The following is a 22,703-nucleotide window of genomic DNA, read 5'->3' on the forward strand; positions in this document are numbered from 1 at the left end:
TCCCTATCAATCAGCAGGATCTGCAGAGTGGTGAAGCTGGTGCCTTGCACGAGCAGTGACGTGGTGTGATGTCTGTAGGTAAGGTCCCCAGGCAGTGCTGAGGGGATGCCAGACAGAGGGTGGTAGTTTATGTTTGCTGTAACACTATTTGACAAGGAATGCTGCAGGAGGAGGCTGTTTTGAGCAGAGGAACATCCTCTTGGTCTGTTGTGCCGTTTGTTTCTTCCCAAGAAACTGTTTTCCCTTTTCCTCCCTATGCTTTGCTACTGTAATTTTCCTGCTATTGATTTTGCTGCTGAAAGTCCCGATTGATTGTAGGAATCAAAAAGCCCAAGCTGAAATATTCCATCCTGAAAACACCTCAGAAATAGCAGTGTTATTTTCCACACGCCTTCCTTGAGGATAAGTGCCAGGCCCTGGTCAAATACAATCAGCTCTTAGCTCTTACATCACACAGAGAGGCTGGGGTGGAAAAGCTTAAAAAATACTTGAAGCCATATTTTATTCTAAGTTTGGAGAAAACTATTTCAAATAACATGTTCTAAATGAGGAGAAGCAAATATATCTGGTTTTAGTAAAGCAGAGCATTGCAGGCAGTGGCCTCCAGTAGAAGTGTTTCCACTCTATCCCAAATGTCATAGCTGTATTTTGCTGACATACACATGTATATGCAATTGCAGGAAAAGCTTACGACAAAGACCCTTCAGCATCTCCTGGGCCAGGCTGGCAGAAGGAGCTCAGCTTCTAAATTTCAATACCTCTATTTAGGACATCCAAAATTTAGTAAAGAAGGGTGCTGCTTTCCCTCTTCTCATCGGTCTGCACAAAACCATTTTGTTGTTAATAACAACAAAAAAGGGCTACAGAAAATTAATCAATCACAAATATCCATAAGGTCCTGCAGAATATCACTCTCTTTCTTCCAGTAAAATAAATGAGGCACATATTTTTAAGTGTTTCAATAATTTTTCATAGTAAAGAACTTCATAGACACTAACTAATCTTGGAAGTGGAATCATACTGTTTAATTTTTTTAAAAAAGCTTTTAAGAGAAACTTAGAAATGTTTGAGAAATGTAATTAATAAAATTATTGGTGCATTTAATTGCTTAATGAAAGTGAGCATGGTAACTGGATAACCATGTTAGCTGGATATTCTCCTATTACAGCTGATCATATTAGTTATTGCCAGTCTGTTGGCACTCCAAGAAGTATATGCTCAGTTGCAGGTCTTTGTGGAGGGTTCTTTTTCTGGACTGCTTACTGAAATAAGTCAAAGTCCAAATGAATCCTGAATTGCGCAGTAATAAGTTTCATTATTGACTTGCAGAGCTACCAATTAAAAAAAAAAAACAAAAAAAACCACCAACCAACCCAACCGAAGCCCCAAAGCTTTTGTAATTAAAGTGCTGGAAGCAAGAGAGAAATTGTCAGACAAAGCCTGCTGATAAGAACACGAAAGAATGGGAAAACAATTGAGAATGAAGGAACTGAGTATATAATTTTCCTGCTTTCTTAGTTACAAATTCTATCTATTTTTCTCAATATAGCTGAATAATAATTGTTGCTATATATACAGTAACAAAAACTACACCCTTTAGAAGAACATTTCCTCACACTGCATCATTCCTGATTACAAAACAAATATGCAAATAAAAATCAACCCCAAGGCATAATTTAAATTGCAACAATGAACTGGTTCTTCTCATGCAGAGCAGCTTTTCAGCAGAACCTGGGTCGAGCAGGATGAAAAGAAGATGCCATGATCTGGCAAGTGAAGCCAGCTGAGCACGAATCTTTGTGTCACCCTGAGCAGGGAGCATTCCTGAGTCAGGCATACAAGGAGTGCCTGCTGGTGCTCAGCGCCTGCCAGCACTGCACACATGCAGGGCAAACCATCAGCACGAGTCCTGTCAAAGCCGAGTGTGCCCTGTAGACGTCTGGATTCCCTCAAGGACAGGCAAAGGCAGGCATTCCCAAAGACAGGAGCTGAATTCCAGAGCTACCTGGTTTGTTGAAATGCATCTGCAGTATGAACTCCTTTTCTCTGCCAGGAGGCAGGGAGCTGCCCGATACCTCGTAAACTTAATTGAAAACTAGAGCAGGTACTTCTACACACCACAGCACATGGGCCAGTCCCACCACAAGCTGACCCAAGAGTGCCTGGAAGAAATTTAACAGGCTTCTCTTTTAACATTCTGACCCTTTCACTCCCTTTGCTTTTGTGTATTTAACTCTAAAAAAATAATGCATCATATTACAAAATTATTTCTAAGGGATTTAATTTAGGAAGCTCACACAGCGAGTGACAAAAAATAAATAGTATTCATGAGGCCAGGTTCTAGACTATGTTAGGGGAGCTCAGTTTCTTTCACCTGGAGAGGAACATCTCTCCCACCACCAAACAAAAAGTGCACTATGTGGTATTTATTCTGCTCCATCACCACAATTCTGTGCCTTTCCAGCTGTGATACTGTCAAGAGAAGGATACCAGCTTACCAAAGCCCAGCTGCCAAGACAGGAGGAAGTGCACACGGAACTCCAAGCTGATGCTTTTTTGCCAGGGCTGCTGCAATAAATTCAACCCACTTGCACCAAGATACAAAAAGAATAGTATCACACATTGAAAAACAGAGAAATAGGTTTTAATCATCTAAGAAACACATCTGTTTTATTCAGCTGCCAAACACAACAATTCATTTTTAATTCTAGTTGAGGTCTTCAGCCTCCTCCTTCTAAAGCCTGCAAATTTTCTAGATACTGGGTAACAGCCTCTATCTCTGCAAACTCCAATAGTCTGTTGATGAGCTTATCCAGTGCTTCTTTCCCACTTAGAATTTCCTATGAAAAAAAAGCAGACAAAAGCATTACTGACTGTCCTTCAGCATTATTCTGAAACACCAAGTACTCAAACCCCTAAAATGCACTTTGCCTGCAGTCCCTCCACTTGGTCATCCTTGCAAGTCCCTCCCATGTGAAAGCAGCAGTGGTGGACAGCAGCAGGACATCAGCTGCCTGCCTGCAAGGCACATGGATTCTGGCAACAAAAGCAGCTAATCCCCTACTTTCATGTAAGCCATGCACCCACATGAAAATTCCCTGCAAGAACAATCTAAGATTGAAGAACCTCATTCAACTACTGTTGTCCATGGCAAGAGTGAGGCTGTTTTGCAAGCAAAGCTTGATTAACTTTTGTCAGGCAATTTATGGTTCCAGTTTCACTCAAGAAAGATCCAAACACTAAGTAACTGGCTAACAAAAGCCACTTTTATGCAGTCATGGAACTATTTTCTCTGCCATGGTGTTCTGCACTCCATTAACTGTGAACCATTGCAAATTCAGTATGCCCTGCATTCTCTGGAGTTACCCAGGACACCTGTGGGTACAGTTTGAAAAGCACTGCTCCTTATACAACAGCACTTAGAGCAAACTGGAGACCTAAGCCAAAATATTGAGGGATCACTCTAAACTTTGTTTTTCATAAATTTAATACAAAAAATCCATTATTAGGGTTTTTTTCCAATTGTAAAAAAAAACCCAATAAACAGAATCATAGATTGGCTTGGAATGTACAGTAAAGATCATCCAATTCCAGCCCCTCCTGCCATGGGCAGGGACACTTTTCACTAGACCAAGCTGCTCAAAGGCCCTCCAACTTGGCCTTGAACACTTCCAGAGAAGAGGCATCCACAACTTCACTGGGCAACCTGCTCTAGTGTCTTTCCACCCTCACAGTAAAGAAAATTTTCCTAATATCTAATCTAAATATACCCTAGTTTAGTTTGAAGCCATTCCCCCTTGTCCTGTCACTACATGCTCTTGCAAAAATCTCCCTCTTTCTTATAGGCTCCCTTTGAGTACTGGAAGGCAGCAATTAGGTCACTCCAAAGCTTTCTCTTTTCCAGGTTGAACAATCAATAAGATTGAAACCATATGCAGACCATTTACTCAGAAAATCTTAAAACGAAAACATTAAATTTCAGTTTCTTTTAACTGTGGCCTGTGATGCAACATAAAAGTTTTTCTCATTCTTTTCTCCAGCATTAGGAAGAGGAAAGAATGGCCTAACAAAAATAAAAAGTCCTTCCTATCAGGTTTTTGGTTTGGATGTACTTCTTACTTTGGATGCTTCAAGAATCTCAAGTGTCACTTGGCCAGTTTGGCCAAAGGACTCATGGATTTTATTGAGGACTACATGCTGGGTCACTTTCCACTCACACAGTAGGAGAAAAACACACAAAGTAGGCCAGTGAGCTACAGCCTGTGCCAGTAATCTCCAAGACTACAAGAAGGCAGGAAAGAAAGTTTAAAGTTTCTAAATCTAGTGTTCTGTCAGAGCACAACTGGCTACTTTCTTTACATATAGACATCTATATCTTAAGTTGTACTCACTAAGTTAATTTCTTCTTTTTAATGGTAAATGTGAGTATCTAAATACCCTCATAAGGAACCCTTACCTTAATATTGCGGGCATCATATGAGATCCTGTGGTCAGTCACTCTGTCCTGGGTGAAGTTGTAAGTACGAATTCTCTCTGACTGGGCTCTTGTTCCCAACTGCAGCAAAGCAGGAAAAAACAAAATCTGTTGTGTTTAAAAAAACCCCAAATACTTCTCTAGAATAGGATGCTTAAAATAAACTGTAATGGATCAGCCTGTTCCAACTGCCAACCTAGTGGTCACTGGCTTGGCACATGAGATTTTTAAAAATATTGTGGCATTACTGAACTGTGATTCTGTATCACAGACTAAGTTTCTATATCCTCTAGCACATTCCTGTTCTAACTCTGTAGCTGAAAGAACCACATAACTCTCAAAGGTTGTGTAAGGTACGAAAGTCCTTACTTCAAGAAAGATACAAGTGGGGTATACTGGGGGGAGGGGGGTTTGTATCTTCCACACAAAATAATGAAATTAGGCTCCATTAATAATGGAAGCAGCTGTGTGTGGCTGTTGGAAATTAGCACCAAAAGAGACTTAGATTAAGAGTAAGAAGTTAAGTTACCCTCTAGTGGTAAAGTGTGAAAGTGCAAACAGCAATTTTAACTTTAAGCAGAAACCCAAAAGTAGCACTGTTGGGATTAAACACTTCACTAAACACTGTGGTCTCTGCTAAAATGGAGAATTAAATGCTAAAAAGCACTCAGATAAATAAATATGTGTCTGTTTCAGTGGCCTTTGGTGAAAATTTCATCTGCACTCAACAAGTGTATTTTAGAATGCGGAATTTTTTGAATAAATTCTGAAACACTAGGAAAGGTAATTAACTTCTGACTGATTTTCCACACTAGAAATATAAATGTATATAAACATAAATATTTAAAAATATAAATATAAACATAAAATCAGAAATATAAATCCTTTATGCAGCTTTGAAGGCTCTCACACTGAAATTAATAACAAGAGATAAATGGCTCACTGTTTTCAGTCTGGGACACTCACTGCTCACATTGGGGTTAATAATCTGCAGGGACAATACACTTAAATGCAACCTGAAATAAGTGACTAAATAGCTGGGCTGGAAAATCTGGAGTACTGAGTAATTCCCTGATTCTGAAGCATTTTTATTCCAATAGATCACTATTGAAGTTTGAACCACAAATGGGAAAACACTCAAAGAATGGGAAAAGAATGACAGGACATTTTGAGAGAAATGCAGCCCAACTTGAGCTAACTCTTCCAGAAACTGTTTCTTCCTCAAAGGGTTACCTAAACAGTATCAAATCAGCTGCTACTTAATTGCATAGTGGCAGTTTTGTCATTTACTTGTTTCTCTCAAAACCTCTGTATGGCCTTAAAATACTCTCCTTTAGAAACTTCTGAGAACTCCAGATCTACTGGAAAACTACTTCATGCAATAGTTTTCTTTGAATGTAACTTTCTACTGATGCTTAGTTTCTGTAACTCTGGCCTTAACAGGGGCATTCAGTACACAATGTTGAATTTTCCCTTTTGAAAAATTTCGGCCTGTTGACCCTTCTTTCCAGCCACGGTTGATGTCTCTTTTCACTGCCTGAGAAGTCTACAATACCATTGCACTGGGGTAAGTAAAGGCAGACTTACCATTTTGAAGTACAAGATTCTCCTCCCTTGTAAGGACCCCTAGTTAGACACACATTCTCACTTGCTCTGTCCCCATCACCCAGAGAGATCAGAAACAAACCTACAACACAACACAACACCCTCTCCAGATCTCAGGCACCACTTGCCTCACCTGCAGCTTCCTGGCGCTCTGCTCTTGACTGAGCTGCTTTTCAACGAGCTGCTGGTACAGCTTAGCTCTCAGTGTCCGCAGAGCTATTTCCTTGTTCAGCTGTTGTGACCGCTCCTGCTGGCACTCAACCGCCAGTCCTTCACACAGGCATCCAAGAGCCCATTAGAACAAAGAACAAACAAGCTGAATTAATTCCAACACACTAGGCAAATGAAACCTACTGGAGTGCTGGTTTGTAGGGCCTTTCAGCTGTGGGATAAAAAGTCATTTTAACACACTAGCCAGAACCATTAGTGTGTTTTTAAACTTGTCACAGCTGCACCGGGGGGTTTTGTTATGTGCTACAGAAAAGTCAGTGATATTTTAAAATCTCATTAAGCAAACAAATTTCTGACATTGCCTCTAGAAACTGGGCTCACTCCAATTAGCTGTCATATGTAAAAAATGCAATTTGAGTCCACAGTCCACAAGAAGATGTTTAAAAGAGTGTAACACAAGTTTTTAAAATCTTAGCCCAGATAAGCTAAGACTGGAAAATTCATTATTCTAGGAGAAAGGGGTGCCTAATCAACACTGGTGAGTCTTGAACTAAATTATGAAAAAGGAGATAAAACAAGACCTTTAAGTCTTGAAAAGAAATCAACTTCTCATTTGATTTCTGAATGAAAAAGGCATATATGGAATAGCTGTTTTCAGGTCAATTTCACGTACCTAAAGTGATTCTGTATCTTACAGAGTGAAGCTCAGCAAGTTTCAATAAAACAAATCCCAAAAAAGACAGTGGTCCAGTCTACACAGTACCTTCCCATCAATATACACTTTCCTTTCTATCCAACATATGATAGCATTATCTAGTATGGAATGAAGATCTTCAAGCCTTCTTTTTAATCAGTCATGTAACTACACAGATTCCTGCTAGGCTAAGCATGTCCTTGATACTGCTGAAGGTACAGAGCACACAGGGCAAATTATTTACATTTTCTACCCCATCCCTGTCACCCTCCATTTGTTCTTTCATCCTTGAAAGTCAGTGTATTCATGAAACACCCCCTTTGAAGACAACTGGCATAATCATTGTGGCCCTGGTATACAGCCCCTTTCTTACATTGCCTGGCTACATGAGCGACAGAAACAGAAGGGGCTACTTCTCCTTTCTTGGTATAAGGCCTAGCCCTGAAAGAAACAACCTGCAGAATCACAAGCTTCCTTTTCAAGATACAGATTCAGTGTAATGAGAAGTGCAAAGTACAGCCAGACTTACCTGTAGGAAGGTGCACAATCCTCACAGCACTATCAGTTTTGTTAACATGTTGCCCTCCTGCTCCTTTGGCTCTGAACGTATCTATACGCAAATCTTTGGGATCCACTTTAACATCAACCTAGAATCAAAGAAAATTACTACTTCCTGCTCATTCTAAAAACATTTGGACATCAGTGACACTCAGCATTAATAAGAAATAATTTCTCAAAAATTTGCTCCTTTACAACTGTCCTAAGTAACAGTCATAATCATTATAATTTAAAAAATGCAGTGTCAAATATCTCTGAAAAGCAAATGATGCCTTAAAGATTTCACTTAGCTTTTCAAACTCTTACTCCAGGTCCTCCACAAAACAAGGTATGTGTGTGTGTCAAACAAAACACAATCACTGTTTTTCAGAATCACTAGTTGTGGCAGAGAGGCCAAGAAATAAGCAAATATTTAAAAACCACTTCTAGACAGCATTGCAAGGATCTTGTTTATGAGCCAAGCCTGAATGATTATTGCAACAGTACTTAGAATCATCTGAAGAGAAAATAGGATCCATTCAAGTAAGGATTACTACACTGGAAACAGGAGTCCATGATGACCTGGATCATAGTTTGAGCTCAGTGGATGGGAAAAGAACATTCAGATCTGATCAATGTTGCAAGGAAAGTATTACAAAGAAGCAGGAGAAGGTGCAGGAAAAGCCTACAGGATCTGGTTTTGTGTATTTTTTTGTGTAAATTGGTGGTCTAAGTTAGAACTGTTGGTATTAGTGAGATCTCAGACAGACTAGACAACACACTCATTCACATTCAAAGAAGACTGTCCTTGTTTTACAAGAGAAGGACACCGATAATTTACATTAAACAAAAAAAATCAAAAGCATGTACAGAATCACATTACTATGCAACACTGAGTATTTTCTTGGATATATTCTGTGTCTTAGTACCTGATGTAATTTAAAATTGGCTTACTCATAGCAGTGAGCCTTGTCAGTGTTGGGCCTGGAATACTTAATTAAATGATCACTCACTCACATGCCATTTCAGGCAACAGCAAATCTCTGCAAAGTTGCTTCTGATGATCCATTTGTACATGTAAGGTAGAGTGCCAAGGACTATCACCTCCCAGTCTCAGAGCACTTGTGGTTCTTTTGCTGGGATTTGCACAAAGCACTTGGTTATCAGTGAAATCCCCCAAAACAGTAACATGGTTTTACACCTATTCCAAAGCCAGAATGGGTGAGCAGGGGTTCAGCACCACCTTACCAAACCAGTGAACAGCTTACCTCCTCTGGCTGAGGGAGGACAATGACTGACATTGTCCCAGTGTGAATACGCTGCATTCTTGATGACATACCCGTCTCAGGGATTCGCTGGACTCGGTGAGTCCCTCCTTCATATTTCAGATGCCTGTAGACATTCTCTCCTGAAATATGAGCAGCAGCATGATGCAAGCCTCCTGGAGAGACAAAGAGTGTGTGACAAATACAGCAGAGAAACACTGCTTTCAATTCCATGGCCTTGGAATCTCTGAAGAACTGCTGTACCTATCTCAGCCGGTGTATAGTTCACGATGTCAAAGGTCCAACGTTTGTAGTCAGCATAGCTCTGGTACATGTCGAACATTTCTTTAGTGAACTGTTGGCAGATGTCCCCTAAAAATTAAAAAGCATTACAACATAAACAACAGTTTTTAGATTTATCTGCAACTCTAACTCCAGTCATTAGGCAGGTTAATGATCATCTTTAGAAAGTATTACTTTATGCCGGTAAAGTATAAAAAAAGCATTAAGAATAACCCATAAGAGGTTTAATGGAATTGGACGTAGGTTGGAAGTAGTCTTCACTGTAGGGTCTTTGCTGACCTCCAGTTGTTCTGCCAGCTGTCACTTCTAATATGACAGAACTTCTATCATATTTTTCCTTTGGCACTAGAAGCTGGAAAAGCTGAAAAAAAAAAAAAAAAGAACACCATTATCTCTGTCATGACCTTGGATCTTCTGTTAATCAAATTTACAGCCAGGCTTCACAATTGCCACAGCCTGAGCACACACAATCACTGACTTCCTTTGGCAAGCTAGTTAAATCGGACTAAAAACTGTCCAATGACCATTGCAACTCAGTGCAGTCAGTGTGGAAATGCGAGATGCTAGTGCATCCACATGAAAGCTAGCTGAAAATCTGGTCCTGCCAAGTCAGGTGCACACCACAGGTCAACACCACTCCCGGCTACTTATGAAGACAAAGTTATTAGCTAACTCAACCAGTTTTTGCATTAATCTTATTTTTCAGAAAGTCACATTTCATATTATTTCAGTCTGAGTATAGAAATGAGCCCAAACACAATGGTGTCCAGTGAATTGTTTCAACTTCTTTGCTTTTATTTTCCCCACTCATGGAATGCTGTCAGCTGAAGAGAAAATGAAGGACTGAAAATTCCAATCAGAAATCCTTCAAGAGTGCACGCTCCACTGCCACAAACAGTTACTAGGATGTTATGTCAAATCTTAGTAGCACAGACCCAACACTTTTTAAATCCCCTTCAGCATTTGCAGACAGACAAGCAAGCAAGAGAAATTACTCAATCATGTCCTAAGACACAATTGTCACTAAGAAGCTTATTAGTAATTAATGTTGACACTTCTTTTCAGGGAGAATACAGAAGCTGGACTTCTGTTTCAAACTCAAGTGTCAGAATCTATTGGTAAGATCACAGAGGAAAGGTTTTCTGACATCTTTATTTACAGAGCTGTAAAATTTTACCTCAGGCTCACCTTTCTGCACAACATGTTCATTTTTTTATCCAGGCTTTCCTTCTCTTCTAAGGCAAGCTCTAGAAGTTGTTTCTCATCTCTGCTGTCTAGTTCTAAATTCGAACAACAGGAGCAGATGTTAGCCATTGTCACCTAGAGCAAACTATAACACAGCTGTCCAAAGACATGCGCTGCAGCACAGCAAAGCTAGTAATGTTTTGCCAGCGTGAGATACTTAAATGAGAGCAGCCCAAGCTAGGATGCACTTTGCTAACTCAATGATCATATTTTCCAGGTGTTCTAGAAGGAGTAGCAGATATTTTACCTGTGATTAGACTGCTCCTTCCCCCATTTTAGAACTTACTAACAAACTACAACGCATTCTCAGGTAAAGCTCACAGAAGCTCCAACCCTTTTCTGCTGTGGAGGCTCCAGCTTACAGTAACAAAAAATGCTGATCAGTTAGCAATAGATTATACGCCAAGTAAAAATTTGGAAGACAGTTGGAGTCAAGTGGAAAACCTGTCACTGCTGAAACAGGGAACCCCTTCTACTTTTCATCTTTCTTTCCACTCTTCTACTCACCAGAAAGTGAGCAATTTTACTCACTGAAATGAAAAACCAAGTCTGGTTGAATAAGCGCACATTTTTACCAAGCCAAGTTGAACTAGATTTAAATAACAATGGGACAATTATCAACACAAATTAGGAGGGAATGGCTGAAGCCAGCTTTGAGCAGCTGGGAGTAAGCATGATGGAACAAAGCAACAAAGAGAAGGTGAAAATCTTCTACCTAGTAGCCAGTATGGAAACCACAGATTTGTCTCAGATGCAGCATAAAACTGGACTCTCAATCACTTCTAGCTGGTCCAAAAAGTATGTTTATCGATCAGTTAGATAAACAGTATAAAATTAAATACTGTCAACACACTGAGAGATGGTCTGATGGTGACCTAAGGTTCAAAGGATTGGTATCCCATTCCTACCTCCCTTCAAAACAGAATTAACTTAACCTATCTTGTGACTCACAGCACCAGAGGGAAACTGGGAAATATTTTTCTGCTTCATTGAGTGTTGCAAATATAAAATCCTACATCAATTGTCAGGAATTCAGATTTCTGACTCTTCTCAGGAGAGAAGAGGGTCAGTTAGGGAGCTAAGTGGAAAACAGGTAACAGCCAAATGAAGGAGACATCTGTGTTTTAACTTGGCCACAGAATAAATGGTACAGACAGAATAATTTGGCTCTATTTAATTCATTTATTTGCTGTAATTTTTTACCATTCTTTTTCCTTCTTTCAACTAGAACTCACTCCATCCCTCCACATCATAATTTATGGAATTAGGAAAATTCTTCATTATATTACTTTGATCCAAAACCAGCCTAAGTTGAAATATGAATTTTCCAGACTTTTCTTAATACTTTTTAAATATTTCAATAACATTTATTTTTCAGCATTAAATTTTTGTACCTTGTCTCCTTCACTCTTTCTCCTCTTTTCTCCAGTGAAGAGAATTAGAGAGGGTTGAGGATTAAAATAGTTTAAATAACCTTTTTATTTCCCAAAAGCACAAACATCTATTTATTTCTAGAACTAAAATATACAAATGTTTTCTACCCATCTAAATAAGTTACATTTACATCTTTATTTCAGTATGTCTCTTACTGTTTTGTCCACACCCCTTGTCTCTCTCACTGAAAAGCACCATGAACTTTTGTCCTCTTCCATTTACACTGCTGAGCACTGATTTCTCCTGTCCTTTGATTTTCCCCTCCTTCACTGCTTTAATTAAATTTAAACCCCTTTCTCTTCAGGTCAGCGTTTCTCTCTCTGGGATTAATACTTACCATAGTAGCAGAATGGGTGCCATTTTTTCCTTCCTGCTGTGTGCACCTCCTCACACTTGTAACAATACTGGGGCTTTTTCCCAAATGTTGCACCATTACTTATTTTGTAAATTCTTTTATTTATTCCCTCTGTACTTTCTTATTCCTAAATGGTACAAAAACCAGTTAAAAGTTTTAAATCTCTTTTACCACAACTTCTACTGTACCAGGCTATTGAAAAACAGCAGCTTCTTAAACAACCATCATTTTTTATTCCCCAAATATTTTCAAAGAAATATTAGCTTTTGCCATTTAAATTGGAAGCTGACAACTCAGAGCCTAATGAAAGTTCATGTCATTTGCTCAATAAATATCACTGAACTGGTCAGGTGGAATCCCATTTTAAATAACACGGCTGAGGTCTGCATCTATCAAAGGTTTTAGCCTCGCTATTTTTTTTTTCCTTTCAAACTTCTCTCAGTTCTACCAAAAAATAACCTCAAAACGAACACTTCCCAACTATTTCTGTTAGACGGGTATCGCTGAGGTTTCAAACAATCCCTATTCTCCCAAAATTACCATATTAAGACCTCAAATTAAAGTGAGGTGAGATGAAAAACAGAAGGATGTGGATGCAGAAAGCCTTTGCAGCACACAAGTCCCCAGGAGAAGGGAGGACCAGGGAGTGTTCCAGGGCTGGCTGAACTTACTCACAAGCTTTCCTCAAAGGCTGGGCAATGAAATTTATCACAAGCACAGCTGGTGTTCTGAAGCAAGCAAGTAGATGTGTTTTCCTTTACCTGTGCACATCGCTTCTAACTCCTGAACTTCTCTTTCAGCCTCTTTGATTTCTTGAAATGCAGCTGCAATGGGGGACAGATCGGCACATCTTCTCCTCAGGGTTCTTTGCTCGAAGTCATTTAATGAGTGCGCACTTAACTGATGACTAACCTGCTGATATTCCTTGCTGAGAGACTCCAGATACTTCTGCACAGCCTCATGCTTCCACAAAGCTTGAGAATCCTGGTGGTTTTTCCTGTGCCAACTCTTAAAAGACAGAGTGAATCTAGATGTGTCCATTAAAGGCTTTGGCCTCCAAAATCCATGGTTGTGTAGTCCCACCGTGCAGCCTATCTTCTTTACAACAGGAGGGAGAAGACAGCTGTCAAGTTGGCTGTGACAGCAGCAATTGGCAAGCAAGCTCTTGAAAAGGCAGACCTTTTGGAAAGGTTTCATTTTGTTTCTTATTTTTCCACCACCTGAAATTAAAAGTTCACAGTACATTGGCCAGTGTTGTTATCTAGAAAAAGAAAACATTCTATTAAAAAAAAAAAACAAACACAAAAAATGAACACAAGGATGGTATCAAGCCCATATCCTGGTTTGATTACAACACAAATGCAACTGTCATGCACAAAACTATTCCTGTTTTAGTCCCAGTTTAAACCAGCAGCTCTTATCACTACCATTGTACTGACTGAGGGTTGGAAAAGTCTTTTCTCTCCCCTCCTCAAACAGTTTATTTATACTACTAAAAAGCTCCTATGTATAAGGCTTTACAGACATTAGCTTTATTTTGCCATATGTCTCCTTGCAAAAATCCAACCATTTCATGCCTTACTGATGAAAGAAAAATGTTGCTGAGAAAACAAATCAATACTACAGGTAAAGAATTCTATAAAGAGAATATAAGAAATGTCCAGAATTACGTGACAAATTATATCCACTACCATAAAAGAAGGACATTATTAGATGACCACACAACAGATCAGTCAAGAGGACTACAATGCACTTAAAAAAAAATCACTCACTCATATATGAAGAAGACAGGAGAACTGCTTTACGTCCCTTGTATACTCCTTACTGTGATATATTTACACGTAACCAACATAATATTTTCCATCCAAAAAGTGAGTAAGAAGCAGGTACTCTGAAATACAACTCCTGTATTTTTCTGAGATATTTGGCCTAAAGTTTTATATTACCCAGGCTCCACTTAGCATTACTACTGCTCTATGAAAGATAATTTCCTCTTCATTTTATATCATCAACATTGCAAACTACATTATGAATTACTATGGTGCTCTAAAATTTCATATTGGAGCGTAAGGCTCTACCAGGAAGACTACATTAAGATCACACTTACTCTAGGGCTACTCACACAGAAAAGGTTTAACATACAAAGAAGCATTCCCAGTAACCCCCCCAGTGACACGGTCCCATCTGCCCACTGATTTTTACAAAAAAGCGGGGTTTGAGAAAATAATAGCATGAACCTTTTTGTAACAAGATCACCTGGAAACACATTTCAGTTTCCTGACAAAGTAAAATTACTTTTTATTCTTCAGTGACAAGACCTTCTGTGCATCTTCATGCATTTTACTAACAAATTAACTGTGACACTCTAACTACTCATCTCACCCATTATTCTCACCTATTTGCTTTCATCCATTTGTCCACAATGAAGAGCGAGCAATATCCAGTAAAACCAGAAATACTGCATCTTGTCTGAGTGCTTGTTTTACTAACTACAGAAGGAGGCAAGGACCTTATTCTATTTCTGTACCCTCCCCAGACTCCCCAGCCAGCAGGTGCTATCGAATCCACAGCAGCAGCTTCAAGACTTTCAATGTACAGAAAGCAAATTATAGCCCTCCTGGATTGCTATAGTGACTAAAACCAGCTGCAGCAGAGGGATCCTGTTCCTTTCACCAGGAACACAGCAAAAGGCACAAATCAGGCTCATCATCTATGATCCTGGATTTAGGCATGAGTGGACTCAGTTCCAAAAGACCTAATTCTGTTGATAAATATGGACTTGCTCCAGATCGGCATGGCCCACTGTTCTTTGGCTAAGTGCTGACCATCATCAACTCAATTTCAAAATATTGTTTTATTTTAATTAATTCATTAAACATATTAATTACAACCATCTAGCTAACTTTTACTGGTGTAGTTAAGAAGCAATGTACTCAAATAATAACAAATTTGATGTGTTGCTTTGCCTGAGCTCACAGAAAGAAAAAAAAAGAAGAGTAAGAGTAATGAAATAACACCGACCTTCAAGGAAGTTAGAAGTTTCAAAGTAATTTTGCTATGTTAAATAAGAAAAGTATCTCCTTCTCAGAGTGGGGCTGCCACACCTTATTTCCATAAAAATAAACAGACCTCTAACTTTTACAGAGCTATGAGCGTTAGATGACCTATTAAATGATCTTCAAACTAGATTTTAATAACTTTTAAATATGATTAAAACTACCTCGTGCACACCACAAATCAAAAACAAGTAAGCGAATGTGGCAACTGTAATTGTCCAATTAAAATAATAATTAAAAAAAATAATTTCAAGACAGGAAAGAGTTCTCAATCTTGCGAACTCTTTCAGAGGTTATAAAATGCATTTCTAACAACCAAAGACGCCATGCAGCAGCACTCAGGCACATAGGAATTCGCAGGTGCACGGCAGGAGGAGGTACTGCAATGCTCGCCGACTGGATCGGGAACAGCTCGAGCCCCCAGAGCACCTCCCACACACCCCTGCCTCCCACCACGGGCCAAGCCCCCGACAGCAGGGAGCGCCCGGCAGCCCGGCCCGCGGCGGGGCTGGCGGGGCAGGGAGAGGCAGGAGCGGGGAAAAGAGGCAGGAGCGGGGAGAGAGGGGCGGCAGGAGCGGGCAGCAGAGGCAGGAGCACCGGCGGGGCGGGGGCTCCGGCACTCACCATCCGCACGCCCGGAGGCCGCAGGGCTCCCGGCCCGGCCCGGCCCGCGGCAGACGGGAAGCGCAGCGGGCGCACGCCCATCCCAGCATTCCTGCGGGAAAACGCGCTTCCCGTGCCCCGCCGCCGCCTGCACCGCGCGGCAGCGCCCGAGCCCCGCCGGCCGCAAAGGCAGCGTCCGCCCTTCGAATCTGCTCAGTAAAAGACTCATTTCAGAGACATCTGAATAAAATAACATTAAGCTCCACTTTGTGTCAGAGCTCACTATTCAATTCTACTTAAATTGAATTATTACTATTCTACTAAAGGCAAAAAAAAAATATTAATAAAAATTACCATTCTGCTTATGACTATGCTAGTTAGCTGCTTCCTCAGAAAGTATGTTTTAAAACATACTAGGTATGTGGATATTTTAAAAGCTATTCTTAAACATTATATCATTACCTCCCTAATTAAAATTTTAAAAATACTTAACCAATGTCTTTTTATACCTGTTATACCAAAATACCTCTATTCTCAGCTACTATCATTCTACAAAATTAAAAAAAAAAAAAAAGGAAAAGAAAAAGGTAGAACTTTTGTATTTGGCATGTAAAGCATCACCGGAATTTGGTGTGGTAAATATTCTAAAAGACTGAAAATGGGACCAATCAATGGGTAGGATTTGGATCAAAGCTCAGCATCTGAATGACAACTAACCGCTTGTTTGGGCCTGAGGACAGGTTCTGGCTCTTCTCTACCTGTGGGTACAGGAGGCAAGGCAGACAGATGGAAAACCACTTCCAGAGAACAGGACCCACCCTGGAGTTGGTCCACAGGAAGGGCCACAGGAAACAGCACCATGAAATCTTCCCCAGGCCTGAGCCCACAGTGATGTGCCATTAGAGATGCCATCAGCCAGACACCATTCCCAGACACCTCACTCTGCTTCCACTATGACTTCTGGGGCTCAGTGAAATGAAATAATAAAATTGTACTTGCATTGGTACTCTAAATACGCAATTTGATACTTAAAAGTATTGGGAAGGTCTTCTCTGGGAGGACAACCAAGAACCTAATAATCTGAAACTGCCAGTAGACCTCATGCTGCAAAACTGGTTTTAAAAGAAGAAGGTAGGCCAAGGAAATCAAATCAGCTTCTACTCCAGCAAGTAATGATTCTTGTATTAAATCCTCTGATTAAACACGATTATGTTCAGTGTTTATTATGCCTTGTGGGTGAATGTTCTAACTTAAGTGTCAAAATAGAGACTGTAAGAAAGTCCTGCTCCCTCTCTACCAGGCAGCAAAGCACACAGGGGCTACACAGCCAAGACAAGAGATGGACTCTGTGCAGCCAGCAGGGCTGCTAGGGACCATCCACCACAGGACCTGTCCATGCATCTCATACTCAAAACATGTAAGATACATTCTTTCCCTAAGTTTACCCTGGGCTTTTAGACTGCAGCATGGGAACTGAGTATGAACATGAAATCTGCTTCTACCCCTCTCACAGTTTATTTAGATGCCTTAAAACCTGCATGGCTGAAATAGCAGCTGCTGATAGAGCTGGTGAGCATAAGGGGTTATGGGGCATGGCCTATCTGGGGCAGGGTGCCAGCACCTTCCTCAGCAGTCCACAGTGACACTGGGTGCAGAAAGGAAGAGTGACAGCAGGAAGACAGCTGGGTTCTGCGGCTTTGGGACAGATATGGTGGTCCTGTACTTTAAAACCTGGCATTATTAACCTGCCAATTTAGAAACTAGAGGCAAATGGATGGTTCAACAGACAGAACAAGCTCCAGGCCTTGCAACATGCTTGGCTTGAAGGCAGGTCCATGCCCATACAGGGGCCCTTCTTCACCCAGGGGCCCTAACTGGGTTTAGTGGTGTGCGAGCATCTCCCCGCAACTTCCACAGGAGCAAAGCGATACACACCGCAAAAATAGCAAACTTGTTACAATGTATGCAACACTTCAATATTGTTCCCCCCTTTCAGCCCCAACAGTTCAGGCTTCTGAAATCTTTCTGTTAGAAGGAAAAAATGGTGACAGAATCATACGCATCTTGAATACAGTCCTGTTTAATAACAAAGCCTGTAGAGAGAGCTTTGTTTTGCCCAGCACAGTGGGATTAAATGACAAGAAGTTTTCTTGACTGTGCTCCCAAACCTCACTTTCAGTTGGAGCTCTGCCTTCCCACAAAGCTCATTTCTTTGTTTATTCTCTCCCAGCTAGCCTACAAATGTTTCTTTTATTGCCTCCCTGCTTTCCTTTTCTTGCTGCTTTTAACAGACTTTTAATATGGACACATCTAGATGCAAATTGAACCCCTGCCTTTTATTTGCAATTTGCCTACTTTCAGACAGCATTCTTTCCAGTGTTTGGACTATCGGGAAACAGAGACCTTTCGCTATCAAGACCAGCCTTATTGCTTTAGATCAAAGGTCCACCTAGCACAATATTTGTCTGACCAGTCTCCATGATGCATTGGTTTATCATTCAGTCATTCAACCCAACCAGAGGCATAATATGTCTTCTGCCAAGACAGAAACTAGGGTCCATAGAGTCAAGGCTTCAGCTAGTTGTTAGAAGTGCTGAAGACATTATGTGGTACAAACAGGCTCTAAAAATTATGCTGCAGGGCAAAGCCAAGGCTGCCATACCTCAAAGTAATACTCCTGCTTTGTAACAATCAGATACCCAATGCAGCACTACTACAGCATATAGCAGAAAGAACAGTGAATTAGGTACTGCATGTGTAAAACACACATACTGTGATCGGTGACCCTGCTGACTGACATCATTAGAAGCATGCCAGAACAAAAAAGTGAGAAATAAACACAATAGAGATATTCCTTATGACAGACCATACATCTAGACAGATTAACAAAACACTATGGAAACCAACAACCATTCACTAAAAGCATCCATAGGCTTATGGCTCAGCTATAAAGAACTATAGGGCCTATACCTTCTCATCTTTGCTATTTTCATCTCAGGAAGCTTCCTAAATATACCACTTTTTTTTAATCTTTTTTATTTTTTTTTTAATTTATTAGTCCTCAAGTTATTAGGCTGACATGCAGGTTACTCTCTTCCAAGAAATTGTCTGCTATTTTGTTCCCTCTGTTAGCCGGAAAGGAAAGCAGCTATCATGTCATCAGCTTCAGCAAGGCTTGTGTCAAGTCAAGGACATGCTGCTTGGGATCTTCAGTCTCATAGCCATCTGCCCACCGAGTACCAAATAACATATACTAAGTACACAGATTTTCTAATTGGCTCTTGTGAGTTACTGTTTCACACACACTTGCTTTACCTGGGGATATCTATCATGTTCTTCATCTGCGACTGTCGGTGGGTAACCATACCATTACAGAACTAATATATTTTGAAATAAATGCCAAAATATAGGTAATATTTTAAAAGGTTAATTATGTAAACAGGTATTTTAATTGCAGTCAATTTTAGTTTATTTTCTAGTTTAATTCCCCTATAAGATGTCTTTTTAATTGATTGCAACCCTGACAGTTTAACCAATTTTCCTTCTAAGTAATGCCCTAGACCATGTAGTTTTAGCGTTCCTGGTTTTTGGCGGTTTTGATTTGGTTTAGTTTTTAAGAATGATTTTCGGGAATAACAAGAAAAAAAAAAAAAAGACCTTAGACCTCCTTCGGTGAAGGAGCCAAGCGATGAAAAAACGCCGTTGTTCTATGGACGCACGATGGTGTCGGGAAGTTTTACATAACCGACTGCTGAAAATGCCTTAATGCGACGGGGGCCGTCCCTGCTTGCTCGAAGCCTGGCTGCCAAGTTTGCTGTTGTTTCCTTAAATACCAGCCAGGGCACTGCAAGCCCGCAGAGCCTCTCCGAGCCCCGCCGCCGACAGAGGCTGCGCTCCTTCCCAACGCCGCCTCCCTCCCTCCCAGGCTTGCGGGCAGCCTGGCTCTCCGAAGCGGCCGCTCGAGCGCCGGGAGCGCAGCGCTTCAGCCGCCACTCCGGGAATCGCCCAGGGAATCGCGGAAGGAATCCCCACTCCGTGCCCTGCGGCCGGGCGGGCGAAAGGGGCGTCCGTGAGGGGGAGCGGCGCTGCGCCTGCGCCAAGGAGCCCCCGGCGGCCATTTTGCAGCGTCAGGCGGGCGGCGAGGCGCCCCGGCAGCTGCGCAGAGGGGCCCGGGGGAGCCGGCGGGGAGGGCGGGCGGCGCAGGGCTATGAGTTAAAGTGCCGCCGCCGCCACCCCGCCGAGTTCGGGCTTTTCCTCCCCGGCGCTCCCCCACCCCCCCCCCCTCCTCCCGTCCCTCGTACCGACAGCCGCCCCTCCCGGGCCGCCCCCACCCCCGCCAGCCGTGCCTGTCCCAGGGCCGCCCGCGCCATGCCGTCCGTGCCGCTGCCGCCCAAGGAGAGCAACCTCTTCAAGCGGATCCTGGTGAGCCACCGGCCCCGCTCCTCTCTCCTCCTCCCGCCGCCGCTTCTCCCTCCTCTTCCCTCCGGCTCGCCGGCCTCGCTCGGTGCCCTCCGGGTCACTTCGCCCGCCGCCGGAGTTGGCCCCGGCTGAGCGCACACGGACGCGGCGGCCGCGCTCGCCGGGGGGAGCCGCGCTGCCGTCGCCTCCTCGCCCCGGTTCGTCCTCGCTTCCTTCCTTCCTTTGTCTGGGGCCCGCCGAGCAGGCCGGGCGAGCCACCCCTGCTCGTGTTGGCGGCCGGGAAGGGCTGGTGTGGCCCCCGGCCGCGGGAGGGCGGGAAGGAGGGAGGGGGCCAGGCAGCTCCCCGGGCCGCCGAGCGCCTTCCTCCCGCCCGCCGCGGGGAACGCGGGGCAGCCGGGGCTGCGCCGCCGCCCCCGCTCCCCTCCCCGCGCAGCGCGGAAGGAGAAGACCTCGAAGCACGGTGCGAGTGTAGCAGGATTTGCAGTTGCTTGGTTGATTCCCGTCTGCACTTCATTTCCAGCGAGAGCGTCAGTTTCAGTGTAGGGATCGCGTTAAAAGTAGTTCGCTCGCTCAGCAGTTTTCAGCGTAGTTGAAGACGTGCGGTGGAATGAAGTATTCTGCTTCTATGCGTACTTTGGAGGACTTGTCTCATCTCCTTTGTGCTGGGCAAATTCCGCTCTTTGGGACTTAGCGGTGCAAAGGACGTTTAGTGTTTGCGAGATAACTTTGAAGAAGGAGCTCACTTTAGCTGTGACTTTCTAACTCAATCACTATACTTTATCATGCTAACACTTTATAGAAATAAAAAGCCCCACTCCGCCCCCCCGAGACAAGAAAACACCACACTCCCCTTTTCATGAGCTTGTCAGTGTGGTAGTAATGGAGTTGCAGCCTCAACAAAATTGAGGTGTTTTGTTTCAGTTTACCTCTCTGCAGGCAGAGGACGTCTGTGCAACACACTAAGTAATCCTGCTGGCAGGCGCAGATTTCTTTAGTTCTCTTTGAATTGCTTCGGTAGTTTCAGTGCTTCAGAACCACAGTAGTGATTCGGAGGTAGACATTTGGGCTTCAGGAAGCTGAGCTCAGTGTCACTAAGCTCCTGTGCTCTGTATGGAGCTGATTTGTTTCAGCAGGTTCTTCAGAGTGGTTTTCTTTTGGCTGCTTTGCATAGTATACAGGGTTTTTAAAAACTTACTTGTTCTTAATGGTGATTTGTTGCTTACTGCATGCTTATGGTATGCATCTTAGTAAGTCATTCTAGCACTCCTCTTTCTCTCGGCTAAAAATAAGTGACTAATATTAGAACAGTTAAGTGATTATTCTTACTAGCAGCAGACAACTTGACAGTAGCAGCCACTCTAAAGTTTTTTTGATTGGATTATAGAATGGCTTTTCTAGATACCATATTTTAGACAGTGGTTTTTTAATATTAAACAGTAAGTAAAACTGTTGGAAATTTTACTTAGGCAAGTAGGTGAGATACATAAAACTTCAGTGAAGTTCATGCAGAAATTTACTTGCATTATAAAACTTTCAGAATCCTTTAACTGGTGCTGTGTAGTTGCAGTTGCTGCCAGTTGTAGCTGCCAGTTGCAGTTCCTAAAGTGTTGATCACAAAATTACTGGCTTGCCTCTTCATATAGTGTCACTTCTTGAAACTTAATTTCTTAAATTTTTTTTATGACTGGCTCTGACTCTTTCGTGGTGCTCTTCTTTTTGGAATTCTAATGCTGACATACTACAAATGGAACCCTTTGATTGCTTGACATGTCTCAGAGTATTTTTGTTTAGTAGTATAGCCTGTGGTGCTAAAGGCTCTTTAATCAAACCAGCTTTTGCTTACTTAGGCACTGCTAGAATATTTTAAATGCGCATAGCATCCCTAGTAATTTCCAAAATTGGGGGCAGGGATTAAGTGGGAGGCTGCATAATAAGACCCTAGAAGCATGTAGTGATTTAATTACTTGGAACAGATGCAAGGAAATTATATTCATATATTAAGACTTTAGTATTTTTATGAACACTGCGGAGAATTAACAGTTGAGAAAGTGAAAACTCATTTGGAGATCATGAGAAATCCTTCACAGTGACTTGGTGTGTGGATGTAACATATGAGACAGGTTATCAATGTTCTGAACAAGACGGCCCAAGTAACAGCAAAGCTGTTGGAGCTGCCCTGGCTAGTGTGGCCTCTTGGAGATCAGTGTAAGCTGAGAAGGCTGCTCGAGAAGCTGAGTAAATAGTCTTTAAGCCCCATCAATTTGTGTGCTTGCATGCTTGGCAGTGCTTGAACAAGCTGACTTAAAACTAACAGTTAGGTGATTAGTGAAGTAATAGCAATTGCAGTATAGGTAGTAGTCCTAGTTGATCAGGACTACTGTAAGGTAGTTCTAAAGCTCCTTTCTTACTCTGTTCTGTCTTCCAGTTCTGTTTTGAGTCTTAGGCCATACTGTCACTGTTCTGCAGAAACTTTCTCAGTCTAGAGGCTCTACCCTTGGAAGACCTGTTGGTCCTTACATGTGTGGTGTTGTTTGGGAGTAAG

At 42.0% G+C, this 22,703-nt stretch overlaps 2 protein-coding genes across 13 annotated transcripts in view; one reads left to right on the forward strand and one right to left on the reverse strand.

Moving 5' to 3' along the window:
* Window positions 1-2,622: 2,622 nt before the first annotated feature.
* Window positions 2,623-20,734, reverse strand: MTRF1 (mitochondrial translation release factor 1). Of its 10 annotated transcripts, none has more exons than XM_072928618.1 (10): window positions 20,147-20,734; window positions 12,845-13,303; window positions 10,238-10,329; window positions 9,263-9,410; window positions 9,011-9,118; window positions 8,750-8,922; window positions 7,474-7,591; window positions 6,213-6,349; window positions 4,457-4,555; window positions 2,623-2,840 (listed from the first exon to the last, which is right to left on the reverse strand). In XM_072928618.1, exons 2-10 carry the CDS (start codon window positions 13,278-13,280, stop codon window positions 2,721-2,723), a joined length of 1,431 nt encoding a protein of 476 aa, XP_072784719.1. In that variant the 5' UTR covers window positions 13,281-13,303; window positions 20,147-20,734; the 3' UTR covers window positions 2,623-2,720. The 10 variants fall into 10 exon arrangements, with proteins under 10 accessions (XP_072784719.1, XP_072784715.1, XP_072784718.1 ...); XM_072928614.1 differs by having other exon boundaries at window positions 20,089-20,668; XM_072928617.1 differs by lacking the exon at window positions 20,147-20,734 and adding an exon at window positions 19,400-19,547.
* Window positions 19,508-22,703, forward strand: part of NAA16 (N-alpha-acetyltransferase 16, NatA auxiliary subunit) — a 61,659-nt gene continuing 58,463 nt past the window's right edge. For all 3 annotated transcript variants that reach the window (XR_003960137.4, XM_072928557.1, XM_002196266.7), the window contains exon 1: window positions 19,508-20,164. Coding sequence is in view for 2 of the 3 variants with exons in the window: in XM_072928557.1 (XP_072784658.1) it covers window positions 19,508-20,164 (657 nt within the window). In the remaining variant the exon portion in view is untranslated. The remainder of the gene's footprint in view (window positions 20,165-22,703) is intronic.

The sequence above is a fragment of the Taeniopygia guttata genome, chromosome 1, assembly GCF_048771995.1.
Source record: "Taeniopygia guttata chromosome 1, bTaeGut7.mat, whole genome shotgun sequence".
Classification (NCBI taxonomy): domain Eukaryota; kingdom Metazoa; phylum Chordata; class Aves; order Passeriformes; family Estrildidae; genus Taeniopygia; species Taeniopygia guttata.